The sequence below is a fragment of the Ambystoma mexicanum genome, chromosome 4q (genome assembly GCF_040938575.1).
Source record: "Ambystoma mexicanum isolate Mex_15411 chromosome 4q, UKY_AmexF1_1, whole genome shotgun sequence".
NCBI lineage: Eukaryota > Metazoa > Chordata > Amphibia > Caudata > Ambystomatidae > Ambystoma > Ambystoma mexicanum.
In genome coordinates this window covers 223,699,955-223,719,810 of record NC_090928.1, presented here as the reverse complement: position 1 = coordinate 223,719,810, position 19,856 = coordinate 223,699,955, and the positions used below count along the sequence as shown (strand labels likewise).

At 47.6% G+C, this 19,856-nt stretch overlaps 1 protein-coding gene across 1 annotated transcript in view; it reads right to left on the bottom strand.

The window, feature by feature from the left end:
• CDC40 (cell division cycle 40) overlaps nucleotides 1-19,856 on the bottom strand; it is a 1,027,131-nt gene that overhangs the window by 127,756 nt on the left and 879,519 nt on the right. The window contains exon 13 of the mRNA XM_069607756.1: nucleotides 13,355-13,431. Within this exon, the coding sequence (XP_069463857.1) occupies nucleotides 13,355-13,431 (77 nt within the window). The remainder of the gene's footprint in view (nucleotides 1-13,354; nucleotides 13,432-19,856) is intronic.

Genomic DNA, 19,856 nt, shown 5'->3' with positions numbered 1-19,856 from the left:
GTTGGTAGGGAGTTCCAAAGTTGGGCCGCCATGACTGGAAAGCTGCTACTGCCTGCTTTTCAATTTGAACCTGGGGACTCTAAGGCAGAAGGAATTAGCAGTTCTCGTAGGCCGTGTGGAGTTATTTCTGATTAATTTTTCAGTTAGATATTGTGGGGCTGAGTTGTTGAGGCATTTGTAAGTTAGGGAGACTGTTTTAAGTAGGATTCTGTCCTTGATGGGAAGGACGTATTGCCCTTTGCCCCCACGAAGGAGGGTTCCTTGGGTGGTGACCTAGCTGAGCTCGAGGTCACCTTGGGCACGTCGGATGGCCCTACAGAAAAGGTCATCCCCTCCAGAACAAAAAATGCTCCCAAACATAATTTCAAACCTGCGTGCCCACCTTTTAGAAAGGGAAAGAAAATCCCAGTGGGAGGAGGTGGGTCAGATCTGCTTAGTACCATTAAACTGCCTCACAAGCCACGCATCTTCTACAGAAATCACAAACGTGGGGCTGTGGTGACCTCCACAGTTCCTTCTATGTTTGCAAAAACCAACAAAAAACAGTGGCACTGGAGCATAGTTCTCTCTTGGGTGATGTTTCGGATGCGGACCTATTCGAGGGCCCTGAATCTTGGAACTGGCCCCCGAAAGACCAGTTGTCTGATGGAGAGGGTCTTGAAGTCGCCCCGGCTGTGTTTATTCCATTTGATTTTAAGGCAACTCATCAGAGTCTGCAGTCTAAACAACCATCCTTTCCCACTTTTTCAAAGGGTAACTCCAGATGTCAGGGCCTGGGGGGTTTCTTTGCTTCTGGACATGTCTCTTTACCTTCGCTTCACTGGCAACCGGGAAAACAACCAGCGGTGGACCCCACAAGGGTCCCGGTTTCCCCGACTTCAAGCAAAACAGCCAGCGGGCCCGCAAGAGCGGCTCGGCCGACACTTCTTTGACAACCTTACCGGCAGGGCTGTGTGCCCAAGATCCAACGGGGCCGGAACTTGAAGCGGAGTGTTTGCAAGATCTTCTGGTCCAGCAGGGACAGGGGGCAGATGAGGTGGCAGCAGCACCTGCTGCTACTACAGGTTCTGTTTGCCCCCCCCCCCACCCCCAGTTTTACCTGGTCACATCAATTCTGGCTCACCCCAAGTCACATGGCCTCAAGCGTCGCCTCTGGTCAACCCTCCCCCCCATCGGGAAGACAAATTAGATCTTTTCTCAATAATGTTGACTCTCACCATCGCCCTTTCCCCGTTCACCAAACTTTATGAACAAATGAATGACTCCTTAAAGGACCACACTACTCTCCTGGCCATGACCCACTCAAAGCTAAACTTTATGGAGGGTTTTTAACTGGTAAAGAGTCTTGCGAAGTGTTGACGAGCAACAAGGGAGCCCCTCACAACGTCGCTTGTCAAACTGCTCCTGTGGTGGGCCTTGCCGCCTCCCAGTCTACCCAGACAAGGAACCTATCCCCTTCTGTCGACTTGACGAATGACTACCCAGCTTCTTGTGGCCCTGTTCATAATCAGCCTACTCCTTCTCGGTCTCTTCAAAAACTAGTAAACGGACCTAGCATCTCCCATGAAGCCGAGTTACAAGTTATCTTAATGGAAGAAGAGGAGGTGGGGGCAAATCAGCTTTTCCCCATCTTCTCTCACCAAAAACAGGGGCCTTTTTAGATGACTGAGAACGGAAATAGCAGTGAACTTCTGCTTGCCCAAAAAAAGTCCTCTCTCCGTCCACCGGTGACCCAACAGGGGGGGGATCTCTCATATCAAGAGAATCTCTCACGGGCCACCGCCTAGTTCTCATCCAAGCGAGACCCATCGGAGACCTACATCATAGGTATTGCTGGATCTTTCAACTTACTCGACTGAGAACACGCCGGTCGACGTTCCAAACGACGGGCTCCTGGACCCACAACATACCAACGATGGAGCCTCCCCTCGGTTTGAGTCGCTGGCTGAAAAACGGAATCGAGTTAGATCACAGGCTCCAGCGGCCGTAAGAGCCTATGCTGTTACAAACTCTCTAGCAGCCCCGTTCAAAAGCCTAACTGACCCTGAAGACTGTTACAACAGGGTGGAAGAGACTAGCAGCAATGTCTCCAGTGTTCATCGTCATGACTACTCAAGAACAACTACGAAACAGGATAATTCACAAAATCGATCATTGAAACTAGAGAGGGTTTTGGATCACGACAATCGCCTGGTCCTTAACCGGCGAGTGGTTCTGGAACTACTCCATTCAATACCAAACCTTTGCCTGCTATGTTCCTCCGACCTCCAATTGATCGAATTCCATGATAAAACTTGTATGGGTTCGGTCTTTCTCCACATCTCTTCTCCTGTGGTCAAAAATATGCTGTTAGATTCCACTGAAAGTTTGTTGTTACTGGGTTTCGACCTATCATGCTGTACCAATGCAGATCAAACACCCTCAACGTGCTTTCTCTACTAAGGCGGCCCCCTCTGACAACATCTTCCGCTCTTGGAGAGGTGCGACCTCCCAGATGTAAAAACCCTTCCTCTATTCAAAGACCCCTTGAAAGTAAGGAGGGTCCCTTTGGGCCCCGAACGAAAACTAAACGTAACTATAAAGTCAGACTCTTTGACAAAGTGGGAAACGTTTTGCCTCAAGCTGCAACAAAAGAACCTAATTCGCTACCATCCGATTGGTCATAGTTGGCAAACACCCTGGCCTGTCAATCGTCAGTTTAGCAATCCAGTCCTGCAATTGGGAACCAAGGACAAGATCTTTTATCGGCTCTGCTTGTAGTCAACCCCTCAAGGGTGAAACTGATATCTTGGAATACAAGGGGTTCACCCACCTGTTACGCCCCAGCAATGTAAACCTGGGCAAGTTCGATCTAATTAATTTACAGGAGACGCAGTTGATGAAGACGCCCACACTAGATGGTTTCGACTTATCTATCGTCCCGGCCACTAGAGGCACTACTGGTCACCCTTAGGCGGGTATCTTTACAGCAGTAAAGTTGGGCAGTAGTTTGAAACTTTTGAATTCAGATCCTCTAAATCGCCTTACACAAAAAAACATGATTGAATGGGATACAGTTCCTTCAACTAGTAGTGCCACTTTAACCAAGATTTCAATCAAACGTTTATTGGAATCCTGTTTTGATTTCTGACAACGCATTCATAGCCCAACTCGCCTCCTGCCTGGACTTCTTTATTAATCAAGTGTCCACCTAACTCATCATCTGTGGGGACCTTAACATCCCTGACCTCATCCAAGCGAAACAAGATCACTTATGGAACTATGACGACCAAAACCATACGAGAAGAAACAAGTGGAACGTACTTATGGACTCAAGAGCAAAGCACCTTCTCAATGGAAACACTGAGATATTCCTGCTCAGTCGACATGGACAGGCACAGTTTCAACCTCATTACTAGACTATATTTACGTGTCTGCTAATTTTCACCCCTTGCTGCACAGCTTCCAGGTGATCAAAACACCTTAGAGCGACCACAATCTACTTCTCTTAGAATGGTATGCCTCCGGATCGATTTCTCGAGATTATACTCCAACTGTGGTCGCTTCTTGTGACAGATGGTTACGTCTCAGAATGTCAACAGATAAAATTAGAGCTTTATCCCTCGGCTGCTTTAAGGCTCCACCATCGGTTGAATACTCTCCACTCCTGGAGGAATTTACTTCCAATCTCTAGGAACGCAAGACCCGTTAGAAAGAACACTCACCACACCTATGATTCAGTGCTGGTGACGAAAGAAGACTGGTCTGGAAACTGTTGCGAACCGCAAGGAAAACTAAATTAATCAAGGACTGTAACAAGGCTAGGTCAGCATCGCTTCACTACCAAAATTGGCTTTGCTCGTCTAAATACCAAAGACACCAGAACGCTGCAGAGTCTATGTTGAAAACTTTGGTCAGCAAGGACCAACGTGCCTTTTGGTTTTGTATTAAAACAGACAAGGGTTCCATAAGGGCGGACCAATCAAACTTAATTAGCCAAGATATATGGACTAACCATTATGCTAAGCTGTATTCATCAACCATGGTTAGCGAGGTGGTGGTGCAGGTTCCAGAGTGCAGGGGTCGCTGGGTCACGAACACGAACGTGGACGAGATAAAGGCTCGAATCAAGAAACTAAAGATCTCTTGCGCCCGGGCCCTGACGGCCTAACGAACGCAATGCTTAGGGAGCATCTGGAAGCTTGGGTCACCTTTATAGCTTTCCTCTTCGGCCAGATTGCTTTACGCAAGGAAGTCCCGAGCTCTTGGAGGAGAGAGTTAGCTGTTCTGATCCATAAAAAAGGAGATCAGAAAAATCCTAGGAACTACCGCCCTATCGCTCTCCTCGAGGTGTTCAGCAAACTGTTTGGCGCATTTGTTTTGGACCATCTTCATGGTTGGTGTAGGTCCATTGATAGCTACGATCGCTTTCAAAGTGGCTTCGTGAAGAAGGGTTTGGGAACGGCCGTCAATATTTTTTTGTTGCGGATCCTGAAGCAATCTTCTCAACGGAGAAAAGTAAAAATCCACATTGTTTTCGTGGACCTTGTACAGGCCTTTGACCAGGTAGACCGAGGTCTGCTCTGGTCTAAAATGCAGAAGAGGAACTGTCCGTTAGCCATCTTGGAACCCATTAAGGCCATGTACTCTGACGCCTCTCTACGAGTGCGACTAAATCAAGCAGGGCTATTGTCCAAGGAAATCAGGACCTGGAGAGGCGTGAAACAGGGGTGCCCTATGACCCCAGCACTTTTCAACTTTTACCTGGATGACATGCCTGAGGCCTTTAAGTGTAAAAGATTCTTTCCTCCCAAGATAGGCAGTGTTCTCCTCCCCTGTCTATTATACGCTGATGACGTAGTGCTCATCGATGAGACTCCGGTGCGCCTTCAGAGGCAACTTGAAGCCCTTCACAACTACATCACTCAGATCGGGCTCGAGATCAATATAGGAAAGACCAAAACTACGAGTTTGAGCTCAATATAGGAAATACCAAAACTATGAGTTTTGGCTTAAAAGCCAACAATCGGCCCACATGGCAAGTTGATGGTAAGAAGATTTAGCATGTGGACTCTAAATATCTGGGGGTCTGTTTAAGCAACAAAGATCAGAAGCCCCTATGTTATCCTACCTGATTGGGAAAATTAAAAACCTTACTGCCCAGACGCGTGCAATAAATAGAAAACTTGGTTGTTTCTCAATTCTACCAGTTATTCGATTCTACAAGGCCAAAGTTATTCCAACTATTATCTATGGAGCTGAAGCGAAGCTGTCCATTTCAGACCTTTTTGGTCCTGTTTAGAGGGGTTCTTTTGGAAGAGCCTGTTGGGCGTCCTCCAATCGAATGCCGATCACCGCTCTTCGTCGTGAACTGGGACTCTCATCTTTGAGATGCTCAGTTACTTGGAATAGACTGGTCTTCTTTGGCAAATGTTTCGCTACTTCACAACCTCCAATTCTAGATCTTATTCATAACAAAACAAAAGAGAAAGATAATCCATCTCTGCAAAGCTGGTTCCAAGACATGACAAACTGCTTGGACACTATTGGCAGTCGACTGGACCAACTGGTGACAAACCCCAACCGAGCGAAAGCAAAACTGAAAACTTACGATTGGATTCAAACCATGGTAGGGGCAAGTAGTTGCCAACTGATGACTCATCCAACTCTGGAGGGCTAGAAACAGAACAGTTTACGCCCTTATCTGAAACAATTTCCGGTCAAGAAAGTAAGGGACCAATTTCTGTGTGTCCGCTTGAACTTTTATTCTGCAAACGAAATTCGAGCAATCCGAGGCCTGTCTAAAGAAAACCACTGTTGGTTTTGTGGAAACACCGACGAGATAGAAACACTGGTTCATATTGTGAAGAGGTGCCGTGGCTTGAGAGACCTCCGCACAACTTACTTTAGATCCCTGTTCTCTGACTTTGTGGCCTAAGATCCCTCGGCTTGGTGGAATCTATTGACAAATGGATCAAGAACTAAAAATGGAATTGCATTAGTTCAATTTCTTGACAGACTTTCCTTTGAGCTAGGTACATTATGTGATGCAGACCAGGTTTTAATTTTCTTGTTTTTGCTTATTCTTCTTTTTGGTCCTCAAGAGTTAACTGTTTAATATTTGTGTGGTGGTCTGGTTTTAACAGATCATGTAGTGCATTAGCTTATTAGTAATTATTTAAATTGTTTTACTGTGACTGATATTGCTAAAAAATTGTTTACAATTTAAACGCAATAAACAAAAAATAAGATCTGGGTGTCATCTGCATAGTTAGTGTAGGTGACACCCAGAGAGTCTAAGTCGTCAAACAATGGTTTGGTAAACACATACATCGTGGGCGATACCCAAGATCCTTGCGGGACTCCGTATGTTATAGGTATCTGATCAGCTGCTGCCGAGGGTGAGTAGGGGGACAAAGGATCATCACTTCATACCACATGGTCACAACTGGAGCAGGAGCAGTGCCACGACAGAGGATGTCCCTTGATGGAGTCAGATTTGATGAGCAGTATTTGAGCAGTATGCAAAGTCATCTCAGGTTACAACACAACAGGAACCTGCTTTCAGGACGATGTCCTCACAGTTACAGGAGTTTCCAGCAAATCATGGAGGATGCTGAACAGACTGTCGAACGGGGGAAGCCTATTGAGGTGATAACCTCCCTTCAACAAGCAGACAGATGCAGAGCTTCACCTTCAGGGGAGCAGCAGCCAGCAACAAAGCTTAGAAATGAGTCCTCAGCATCCTTAGTTGTCCTCTCCACTTCCTGCATATCAGGTTCATAGTTTAGTAAAGAATGGCTCTAGATCCCTACCAGATATACGCAAAGAAGGGCTGGGTGTTACTCCAGCCATCCAGTCACGAGACAGGCTTGCTACATTTAAAGAAATGGCAGAAACCAACCTCTTGTGACAATTAACTAAGGGATGCCGGGGCGGAGTGGGTTTGACTGTGCAGAGCCTACAAAAAGATGACCATGTATGGTAATTTCTGCCATGAAACGTAAGGCAGAAGACCAATAAAGCTGGTGGTTCACAAAGACAGGGTTTCAACACAAAACTATTTGGACATCCATAAGAGCAAAATGGAAACCTATGGTAAAAATAAAGGGTCACACTAGTGTATGATCCCAAAATCAAAAACTGGCACAAGCCTGTCTGGAAAACAATGCCTTGGTGAGAAATTCTACCCTTTGTAGCCATGCAGACGACTATGGATTCCAGTGTAAATGGGGGTGGGGGGGTTAAAAAGCCCAACTTGTCAAACAGAAAGGGTTCAGGACTCAAAGTAAAAAAATACTAGGACCCTCTTCAAAAACAAAAGAATTTGCTATTGTTAAGCTGCAGATTGTATTCTCATTATTGCTGCTTACCCGTGGATACAATGATCTTGGAGCTCCGACTACCATAACTTAGAGGTGCCACAGAGTAATGCATTGCAGTAGTCCAGCTTGAACAGGAGGAGGGCCTGTGCAATCGTGAGCCGATTTTCAGTGGAGAGGTAAGGTTTGCAGGTGGTGTTGAGCTTTGTGGCGAAGGATGAGGCGATATGATTGACATGGCGTGTCATGGTAAGAGATGCATCGAGAGACACCCAGTGTTTTGACAGAAGTGGACATCGGATTGTTGTGGGCATCGATGTTGAAGTGGCTGAAGGCTACGTCAAGCTTCGTGAGATGGGCAGGGGATCCAATGAGCAGTAGTTCGGTTTTCTCATCGTTTAGGCAGAGGTTGCGATTCCATCCATATTTGGATGCGGCTTACTTCGTCTGTGTCCTGTGTGTGGTTCCCAGAGATGGGAATGAGGATTTGGGTATCATCAGCATAGTTAGTGTAGGTTATATTCAGAGAGCTTACAAATGGATATGTATAACCCATGAATCATATCTTGCTTAGCATGTAACAACTCCCTGTCGTACCTACAATGAACAGCTGGAAATATCACAGTCTGCTTCTATTTCAACTAGAAAGCAGTTTCCATCCCAAATGGCTTAGTAAAAATCTGGTTAGCTTGCCAGGATGTCTTAATCTTCTAAAAACCTCTGTAAAACTAAGTGTTTACTTAATGAAACACCCACAAGCTTCCACCAGTTTAGGCATAATTGCATGGATGAGTAAACCAAAAATAAAAATCTCAATTTAAATCTGTTTAAAAAGCAAAGGTTGCATACATTAATTAAAAGCAAAAACCTCCATTAGATTACACTACTTCCAGAAGGCAACTCAAACGTTTCTATGTAACTTAATTCCTATATTAAGAATCAATATCAAGCGCTTCTAAACTAAGGGCAATGCCCTTTGGAATTTCTCTTTAATAAATCAGACGTCAGATGCCACATTTCCCAATTAATTACTGGACAATTAATTTGCCATACTCCCATAACCTCTATTCAACATGTATGCACTCTCGTAGGGAATAAGGACAGATCACATGCACACTAGCCCCACAGACATCCTCACAGATCTAGCAGGTTTATCAAAAGAGCATAGACAATCCCAAGCTTGGCTCTGCATGCCTCACAGTTTCACCAGGGCACGGTCTGCTCCTCTGCCAAATACAACCCTGCCATGCTTTGGGTTAACCCCGCCCCTCCAAGTGAGAGAGAAGGTCCGTTTTGTGTGACAAGCACCAGGGATGGCCATGTACAGCAACTCCGGGTACCACGATCTCTGGGCTCAAACTGGAGCAATCAAGGTCATCATGGACCTGAACAGGCATAGCCTCCGGAGAGCCAGCAGTATGACACGGATTGGTGACAACACAGAGCAGGTTGAACTTTCATTCGACTGTCAGGGCATCTCCCAAGTCTCCCAGACAAGGAAATCCGTGGAGCAGAACCACCAGAGCTTCCTGTTCACACTGGAAGCAAAGGGATCGCCTTAAAACAGTACCCCAAAAGGAGAAAATCTTCTCTTGAACTTTCTGGCAGAGGTCCTATTCGTGAGAGGTTGAAGACACTCTGCTCTGGGCATCGCCAACATGTTCTCCTTGCCAGCCAGATGAGCCATCAGGGACACGCTGTTCTCCAGAGCCTAGAATCACAACCGCATTGCTTCTCTGCACATATGCAACCATACTTGTTGAGGTAATGTATGGCTACTTTGTGCCCATCCAGACCAAACAGTCTTGCCTCACACCGAGGGGAGGTAAGCGACCAGGGCCAGCCGGATTGCTGCCAACACCAGCAAATTGATGAGCTCCTTGCACTCTGCTTGGGACCAGAGGTCGCTCGCCCCGAATCTTGGAGGCGAGTACCCCAGCCCTTTAGGCCACATCCATAACTACAGTCAATTGGGTTCATAGTTGTCTTGACGCCCCTCTCAGTAGGTTGTGTTTCTGGGAGCACTAGTCCAGGTCCCTGGACACCCTCTCAGACTTGAATGAGTTAGTATGTCTGGCCCTGAAACGGAGACCACTGGCAGATCATAAGCCACTGAAGCGGCCTCATGCTCAGTCAAGTCTCGGGCACCAGAAGGATGCAAGAGAGCAGGAGACTCAGTAAGCGCAGAAAAGCTGAGCCAGGAAACCAGTCCTCTGATTGGAAGACATGAACCACCTTGGAGATGTTTGCCACTCTATCCTCAGACGGGAAGGCCCGGCTGAGTTGTGCGTCAAAGACCACCCTGATAAATCAGGAGGGACTTGAATGCAGAAATTGGAAACTTGCATAATTTCAGGGAGAAAGAAGCCAATGCTCTGCAATAGGCTTCACTGTCGGTACAATTGGGTTGACACCTGATCTGGGGAAGAGAGTTAGGATGAGCCAGTCATCCAGAAAGAGGAACACATGGGTGCTCTCCCTTCGGAAGCAAGCTGCCAATATTGCCAGCAGCTTGGGTAAATTCCTGGGCACAGAAGAAAGGCTGAATGGCAGGACTTTGAATTGGTAGTGGATACAACACTTTGAATCTCAGGCGCTTCTTGTGGATGGGCACGTGAAATACATTCTGGAGATAAAGGGATGCCAGCCAATTCTGCATATCCAGGGTCTGAAGAAAATGGGCTTGGGTGACCATCTTGAACTTGTTGTGCAAGTACAAGTTCAGAAGCCTCAGATCAAGGATGAGGTGTAGCCCTCTATCCTTTGCACCAGAAAATATGCAGAACAAGGCCAGGGTTGGTGTTCCAAGGAGCAAACCATGTCTATGGCCCCATTTGCTAAAAGCTGACGGACCTCCTCCAATAGGAGTAGATCTGGAGGCAAGTACTGGCTCTCCAGTGGGCAGTCTGGAGGGCATTGAGCGAAAGGAAGAGTATTCCTAGTGAATGACCTGTACGGTCCAGGCATCTGAAGTGGTAAGCATCCATTCCTTACCAAAAAGGGATATCATGCCTCCCACAGGGGGGTGATATGCTATGATAGGTCATTTATAACACGCTTAATACCCAGAGGTTTCTAAACACGGACCTGGGGATCGAACCTGGGTTGCTCTGTGTCGTCTTGCTTCCAAGGCAAGCACGTTGCCCCTGAGCTATCCTCCTGAGCTGGAAGTGGGTGGAAGTACGATTCAAGAGGTTTTGCATCTGGGGTGGCAAACAGGGACACGGTGGAGGCTGAAGCACTTCCCCTGGAGGCACTTTGACCCAGACCCCTGTTGTGGCGATGCTGCACATGTTTACCTGAAGGGGCTTGTCCCTTCCTTCTGTGGTTTTAAGAAGTGACTCTGAGGTTGTTGCTGCTGGACAGCTAGTCCCTGAAACTTCACAGTCACGTTTGAAGGATGGCGCATAATACTTCTGGAGGGATTCATCCCGAATATGTTGTTGCATCAAAGGGTGCGTCCAGAAGTCTTTCCTGTACATCCGGGGCAAAACATGACATTCTTAAAACTATACTCCTGGCTATGTTATGTGATTGTAGCCAATGCTCTGGCCATGCAGTCTGCGGGATACAGGCCAGACTGGAATATTTGGCCTTTCTGCCGTCCTTGACCAGAGCCTCAAATCCTTGCCTCAGGTCACTTTCGTGTAACGCGGTCTCAAAGATGAAAGACCAAATCACAAAAGAGAATTTAGCCAGGGCACAGGATGCCGTACACAACACAATCTCAGGATAGCCGAGCCAAAAACCTTCCTTCCCCAGGGACCCAGCCTCTTGCTCAGTCAGGAGGCAAGGATGGGGTAGTCTTTCGGTTTGCCGTGGCAGACAACCACCAAGCTTTCTGGCAATGCATGAGCAAATAGGAAGAGTGGGGTCTTAGGGAGCTGGTCTGCACTTCTTAACAAGATCCCGGTCAACAGTCAGAAGGGAGCCCGGCTTAGACTATAGCTCCGGAATTGGAGCTTCAACCGCCCGATTGAAAGGCATTAGGTGTCTCCTTTGGGCCCTCATCCAGAATACCAGTGAGATCATACTTAAGCTAGGGGCGGGAACGTGCTGGCAAGCCCAAGGTATCTACCATCTTGGCAATAAGGTGCTGAAAAGCTGCCTTAGGCTTGCCCAGGGTAGGAGCAGGGAGCTTATCCCATTTCGGCGAGGTGTCCAGGCCATTTTCATCCTGCAAGATCAACCACGTCCCCTTCGCCATATAATTCCTACCAGACGTCCATAACCTCCCTAGGTTTGAGGGGTTCCAAATCAAAGGGGATGGGATCCCCATACTAATCATAATTGAGGACAAGGCATGTATGCATCCTGAGGGAGCGGGCATAGTCACGAGAGGTGCCAGTGGCACCATTTAGGGGACTGGTCTAGGTTGGAGGACTGATGTCTGGAACCAGAGCGGTGCAACCACAAGACAGGGATCTTATCAGTGTCCTGGGGCCCTAAGGCGCACATCCACAGGATATATCTGTGTTTATGCCGGTTCGTCTGAGAGGATGGACTCAGATGGCTCAGAGGCTGAAGCAGTCAGTTCGAAGCCACCATGACCTTGGCAACAATATTTTGCATCTTGAGCCTGAAGGTCTCCCATTCCTCATGGGTAGATGATTGGCTGGAGAAAGGTACCTGAGGATTCTCCTCCACAGGGGATTCCCTGGAGTGGCAATTCCTCTTAGCAGAAGAATGGTGCATCGAAGAACCACCTTGAGACCAAGACCTCTTCCTGTGTTGTTTCTTTTTCTTGTCCTACAAGGCAGGGGATTGTTGTGCAGTGCAGCGCTACATGCCAGGCTACTTTGATTGGGTCAGTTTATCACCTTTCTCCTTGTAGAGGAAGGTGAATAGCTTTGCCTCCCGTCCACAAAGTGAGTAGGGGTGCATCGACTGACATGATGCACAGTCCTGGGTATCCTGGTCCTCACTGAGGCAGGAAAGACTAATATGGTGGGTATCTGAAACTGACATTTGACACCCGCAGTCGACACAGGATTTGAACCCCAAAGATTTGTTGGATCGGCATAGTGTTGAAGAAACGAGAAAACCTCAAAATAAGCAGTGTTCTTAAGAGAGCAGAGTGTGTGGATAAAAGTAACTGGTCCACGGTTCCTCTATATACTGGCCCCAAGGTCAAGTTCGAAGTGGCGGGCAGAGTCAAGACAGTGCCGTGCCTCACTCCCTGACGGCAGAAACATTTCTGAAGTGCAGCTGCGCTGGCAGATAGATAAACCTGAGTAACCAGTGGGAGGAGGGAGCCCATTAGAATAAGAAATGTACCTCAGCTGGGTTTGGGTGCCTTATGATTCAACAGCACAGATTGCTCAGACCAGATAGATGTACAAAACACTCTACACATTTTCCCTCACGCCATGACAACCCCATTAACAGTTTAAAAGTAATTGGGGTGAGGATGCAAAAATAAAAATCAGCTAGACCTAGATCTACAATTGGGCAATGCAATTTTAGTTTAATTGTGACAAAAACCCAAATGGATTGCAGCAAAACAAACTGATGACTGTTGCAATAATGTCCATTTTTTGCTTGCTTTCTGTCAACAATGTCTGCAACTTCGATAATGAATGCAAATTTGGTTGTGAGGCACCAGGGAACCTTCATATATCAAAATATGTGCATTTTGGAAGAGCATAGGAGATGATTTAGTATAGTTACTGGGGTAAGAGCACATGTTTTATGCAACTTCTTGTGTATTGGCCAAGCATCATTCCTTGCAATACAATGCATAACTGGATTGTACAATGAGCCTGTGGCAAGGAAATAAATCTAATTTATTAATTTTTACTCACTGGATATTTTTGCTATTCATATATTAACACTGAACCCCAAAATACAGTATGGGTGAAATCTCGATACTCTATTTCAGATCATATATAAGAATATAAATACAGTTTAACATTCCAAAAGTACAGATTGAGATTTCATCGTATACCGCACATTGTTTGCCTAAAATGGGTCTAAGGTTACAAAGAAACATTTGGGGTAATGAAACACATGAAATGTAACAAATTTTTTTTGGTAGCTCATGATGCACTTACCATTCGGAGACAAAGTCACAGCGGGCATAGAGTGCATACTAGGCTCTGCTATGTACTTGAAATCGACAGGAATGTCCCTGTGGAAAACAAAGTAACAAATGAACAACTAATAGGTCTCTACACATTCAGTTCTGCTTCTTCAACGTGAATGAAACATCAAAGTCTCACAGATATGAATACAAAGTTATTTACAATCGGTCATTTTTTCAGGAATTTTTTGTTACAGCTTTATTTCGGTTTATTTTACCATAACAGCCAACATATTAAAAATCGCCACATTTAAAACAGTGTCATCACTGGACGTCAAGTCATGGGAACATATACAAAAGATAAAATCAAGGGTGATCACAGGGTTTTTCAAATATAAGTTCATAACTAGGCATCAATTATCTTGCCCCCACCAATAAATATTATGCAACAATTGGATTTACAAGGTGCAAAAGTGTTTAAAGTTCCTGATAGTCCAACACAAGGTAATAGCAGCATTTTCCATGTACCTTCATATTAGGCAACAAGATAATTATTAAGCAGCAATTGGGTTTATAAAATACAAATATGCGTAAAACGTATGGTGGTTCAAAAAGTACACACTAATAGCAGCATTTTCCAGACCCCTTCAGGCAGAGAGTAAAACAGCAATGAGAGCCCATAAAGTAACAATGTGCCTAACAATACCGGTCAATTCCACAAATGGAGCAGCATGAATTGTTATGCAGCAATTGAATTTACAACATGCAAATGTGCCCAAGGTGCATGATGGTTCAACAAATACAACTTAATTGCAGCATTTTCCATCTCCCTTCATTTTAAACAAAAGGTAATTATTAAACCGCAATTGTGTTCATAAAGTGCATATATGCCTAAGGTGCATAATAGATCAACAAGTGCATAATAGCAGCATTTTCCAAGCAACTTCAGGTAGATAGTAAACAGCAATAAAACTCTTGTGCTAGCAATATGCCCAAGGATTTGTGATCGTTCTGCAAATAGAACAGTATGAATACCGCAGATTCCCTATGGCTAGGGCTAGCTTGAATGCAAGGCCATACATTAGTTCCATACATTTTAGTTCCATAAATTTAGAACCATTTCTCAAATGTCGCCACCCTTCGCCATGCCCTAATCAAAAACCACCCTTTAGTAAAAGTAGCAAGGTGGTATTTGGCTGCTAGGCAGAGTAATACAACCTTGGCGACAGTAGTGACAGATTATTGGACAAAATGGAGTATTAATGATCCTTTTCTTAGGTCTGAGAATTTGGGCAAAAAAGGAGGAAATTGACCACATCCTCCATAGGGTCCAAACAGAAAGGGAAGACTGCTAGAGTTGATATTCCAACTGGATCTCGCAGCAGCTAAGGGCAATAAGCCCAAGCGTGCCTTAACAAAGAGAGTTCTCATCGCGTTAGAAGACATTATGTCCAGGTATTCTTCATAGCCCTGGTTCTGCTTCATAACCCAATATCTACAAAATTGTGATGAAGTCTGAATTTTCCTTCCAGTCTCTGCATCACTTTCGATCATAAGAGCACATTGCACACTACCCTTTGATTTAGTATCAATAGCAGCTGGATTCATTAAAAGGCCTGGGAGACCAAGAGCTATTAATTCCTTTTTAGGGATGATCGCCAAGGCAAACACATTGCTCCTTCGTGCGCCATGATATCCTCTACTATCGTCCGGTATTTAAGCAGGTTGACATTATTCCATAGTCTTAGCCAATGCCTTTTGCCAGCATAGTTTTCTGACAGGCTGTAAATCCAGCTCAAGTAAGACTTGGAGATTTGGGGTGGGGGTCGGTAAGCCCAACAGGCTCTTCAGGAATCTATTTTCAACCATTGACAAATTGCAAAGGTTGCTTCTAACCCACAGTTTGGGACCACTTGCTGCAGATTGTTGTGCCTGTGCCTTGTAGGCCTCTGGGTCTACACATGCAACCCTCTAGCAAAATGTGCGATTACGCCACTGTATCTAGATAAAGTCAGTCCTGCCTTCAATATCTGCTCCCCCAAGGTACAATCTTCATTAATTCTTAGGGCCAAATAGTCGTATGCTTTAACCTGTTCAATTTGTGCTTCACCTAGCACTAGGTCAGTTCAAGCAAGTTCCCTTTTTTCCCCCTCTGATATCCATGGCCTTAGCTTTTTAAATATTTACTGTCAGGTCATTGGTACTGCAGAAGTCTGCAAAAGTGTCGAACTGGCGGCGCAGTCCCCCCAGGAGTCAATGACAGTATTTGATATTTTATTTGTATCGTGCTCATACACAAGTGATTCAGAACACGACTAGGGGAAACAGGGGGGGGTACAAAACAACGATATTACTAGGCCCTGTAACATTGAGAATGCGCAAGTGCAGGGGAGATGGAAGGGGGAAAGTGCAACTGAGAGGGGAGAAGTGGAAAGTGCTGAGCAAGAATAAAACAAAAACTGGTAGAGCAGCCAGCAAGATGTCAAGTGTGAGGTAAAGGCGCAGACAAGGGGTGTCTGATAAGTGCAAGTAGCGGGACTGTAGGGTAACAGATACAGACCCAAGCGTGGGGGTGGTGGGGGTGTGTGTGTGTGTGGGGGGGTGTGGTGTGTGGTGTGTGGTGTGTGGTGTGTGGTGTGTGGTGTGTGGTGTGTGGTGTGTGTGTGTGTGTGTGTGTGTGTGTGTGTGTGTGTGTGTGTGTGTGTGTGTGTGTGTGTGTGTGTGTGTGTGTGTGTGTGTGTGTGTGTGTGTGTGTGTGTGTGTGTGTGTGTGTGTGTGTGTGTGTGTGTGTGTGTGTGTGTGTGTGTGTGTGTGTGTGTGTGTGTGTGTGTGTGTGTGTGTGTGTGTGTGTGTGTGTGTGTGTGTGTGTGTAGAGGACATACTTGTCGCACAACAGTCGTAATCTCAGGCGTTGGTCCACCGTACTAATACCTCTATGGAACCCTGCCTGCAGATGTTTTAGGGCACCCATTTCTTCGACCCAGGTCTCCAAGTGCCCCAATATGGTCTTGGCAAAAATCTTGCCCCCAGCATCAAGAAGGGAGATCGGCCTATAATTGGCAGGGTGGTTTCTATCCCCCTTCTTGGATTTTAAGGGCTTAAAACAGGTGGGGAAGGGGGTTAAAAACTTGGGGAAGGAACAAGTTACTTACCTGTAACTGTTGTTCTCCAGCATGGGTCTGGCATAGATTCACATGCTCATGAATATTCCCCGTCGTCAGGCTGGGAATCCTCAGTAAAGAAAAAATCAATATCAGTTTCGTTTCTGATCTGTCTTTCTTAGTAGTAACCAATCACTGGTCTCTGGGTCATACTGCCCCCAGCCAATGACTGCCCTCTCCCTAAACCCCGCCCCTGGCAGCCATCCTCAGATTTGGTAGCACGTAAAGTGGCAGTATGACCAAGTGAAGAGCCGCAGAGGGGTAGAGGGGAGGGTTCGCATGTGAATCCATGCCAGACTCATGCTGGAGAACAGTTGCATGTAAGCAACTTGTTCCTTCTCCAGCATGGAGTCTGGCATGGATTCACATGCTTATGAATATAAGAATACACAGCAGTACACACATGCACAACCACGGGAGGTGGCAAGGCTCAACATTAAGCATTACATAAAACTCAACATCAAGCATCTCTTAACTCCTCACCAGGCCCACCTTCAGGCGAACAGGTTGCGCAGCACTGCTTGGCCGACTCTTGACTCCTCCCTGGAATCCCGGTCGATGCAGTAGAATCTCGTGAAGGTGTGCGTCGACCTCCACGTAGCAGCCCTGCAGATGTCCAGCAGGGGCACACCAGACAGGAATGCCGTAGTATCAGTGATCACTCTCGTCGATTGGGCTCTCGGACGGCCGGGCAATGGTCGCTTTGCCAACCGATGCCAGTGCATGATGCAGCCGGAGAGCCATCTGGAAATGGAAGCCTTCGAGAGAGCCTTCCCTTGATTCACAGGTCCAAAGTTCACAAAATGCTGTGAAGTCCTCCGAAAACTCTTCGTGAGGTCCACGTAGAACTTCAGCGCTCTAGCTACATCCAGCGAGTGCAAAATCCTCTCGGCCGGCGACGAAGGCGACGGGAAGAAAACTGGCAACACCAAGGGCTTGTTGAGGTGGAAATCCGACGGTACCATGGCCATGAAGGAGGGGTGCGTCCTCAGTACCACCCTCGTCTCGTGGAAAGTCAGGTATGGAGGCTTGCGAGATAGGGCCTGGATCTCTCCCACTCGTGCGGAGGTGATGGCAACAAGGAACGCGGTTTTCCATGACAGAAATTGCAACAGCGCCGAATGCAGAGGCTCGATTGGGGGCCCCATGAGCCTGGTCAGCACCACGTTGAGCTCCCACGCTGGGGCCGGAGCCTTCACCGGCAGGAGCAATCGGAACAGTCCCTTCATAAATTCCTTTACGAGGAGATGAGACCACAGGGATGACCGTCCCGTAGTTCTGGTTTAACAGGAAATCGCTGCAAGATGGATCTTGATGGAAGCGTGAGCCAGCCCCGCCTTGGCCAGCGACAGCAGGTACGGCAGCACTTGGGTGGCCGTAATCCGCAGAGGGTTAATCTTCTGTGCACGGCACCAGACAGAACCTCTTCCACTTGTGTCCGTAGCATTTTAGAGTCGAGGACGCCCTGGCCTTTGCAAGCACCTCCTTGAAGTCCGCCAGGATATCGTACCCTCCAAACTCTAGTGCTGCAGGAGCCAGGCCTGCAGGTTAAGCGACTCTGGGTTGTGATGGAGGATGGCGCCTCCTTCTCTGGAGAGAAGATCTGCGTCCGTCGACAGTCTGACTGGAGGGGGACGCTGACAAGTCCAGAACGTCCGAGAACCAGATCGGTCTCGGCCACGCCAGTGCGACGAGGATCATCCTGCACCGGGACCTCTTGAGTTGGTTGATGAGTCGGAGCAGCAACGGCAACGGAGGGAACGCATAAAGGAACAGGCTGTCCCAGGGGAACGAGAAAGCATCGCCCATGCTCCTCGGCTGGGGAAACCTGCTGGCAAACCTCTGGCACTTGGAGTTTGTCGCTGTCGCAAACAGGTCGAACTGGGGTTTGCCCCATCGTTGGAAAAGTCGATCCACTTGATCCTGACGCAGTTCCCACTCGTGGCACGAGCGCAGCTCCCTGCTGAGTGAGTCGACGACAACGTTCTTTATTCCTGCTAGATGGAAGGGAACCAGAAACATCCCCTGGGCGACGGCCCATTGCCACAGATCCTGGGCCTCCTTGGACAGGGCTGGGGATCTGGTGCCTCCCTGCTTCCGGATGTAGAACACTGTGGTGGTGTTGTCGGTGAAGATCCTCACCACCTTGCCCTTGAGTTACCGGAGAAACGACCTGAGGGCCCAGAACACTGCTCGGAGTTCCAGGATGTTGATGTGGAGCGACCCCTCTCCTCTGGGAGCCAAAGGCCTCTCGCGTATAGATCTCCGGTGTGCGCTCCCCATCCCTCCAGGGAGGCGTCCGTCGTCACTGTCTCCTGATGTACCGGGGTCTGAAAGTCCTTGCCCGCCGCGAGATGCGCGCGGGTGCCTCACCATCAAATCGCTTGGCGGAAAACCTCGTTGAGCGGGATCCTGTCTTCGAAGCTGCCCGTCGCTTGTAACCAACGGGCGTCGAGGAACTCTTGTAGAGGACGCATCCTTAGCCTGCACAGGCTCACCAGGTAGATGCATGAGGACATCATTCCGAGCAGAGACTTGATGGATATCACCCTGGCTACGTCCGTGGCCAGAAGGCGCTGCACCTTGCCCACGATGGCCCTCATCATCTTCTCCTCCGACGGCAAGGCCAACCGTGCCATTGTATCGAGCTTGGCTCTCAGAAACAGTGCAACCTGCAACAAGACCAGGTGGGATTTCGAGTAGTTGATGGAGAAACCCATATCTGTGAGAAGTTGGACGGTCTCCACTGTGTGTTCGACAGCGAGTTCTCTGGTCCTTGCACGGATGAGCCAGTCGTCCAGGTAGGGGTAGACATGGACCCCCGCAGGCGCAGCCGCGCCACCACTGGCGCGAGGCACTTGGTAAACACCCTGGGTGCCGACTTCAGCCCGAATGGTAGGGCCTTGAATTGGTAGTGCCATCCTTGGACTACGAATCTGAGAAACTTTCAGTGTCCTTTTAGAATGGGGATGTGGAAGTAAGTATCCTCCAAGTCCAGCGACGATAGGAAGTCGCCCTCCTCCAGCTGTCCCAGCAAGTGCTGGAGGGTGACCATCCTGAACTTTTGTGCCTTGATGTATTTGTTTAACCGACGCAGGTCCAGGATGGGGCGCCAACCGCCTGTCTTCTTTCTGACGAGGAACTACCTTGAGTACACTCCGGAGCCCCGGAGCCTCTTCGGGATGAGCTCAATGGCACCCCACTTGAGCATCGCCCTTACTTCTTACAGCAGTTGAGGGATGTGATTTTCCTTCCTGGCCACGGGAGGAATGCGGGGGCACTTCTTTTGAAATTCAAGAGAGTGCCCGTGGGACAGGGCATCCAGCACCCAACGGTCGGTGGAGATGCACTCCCACACGCTTACGAACTTCA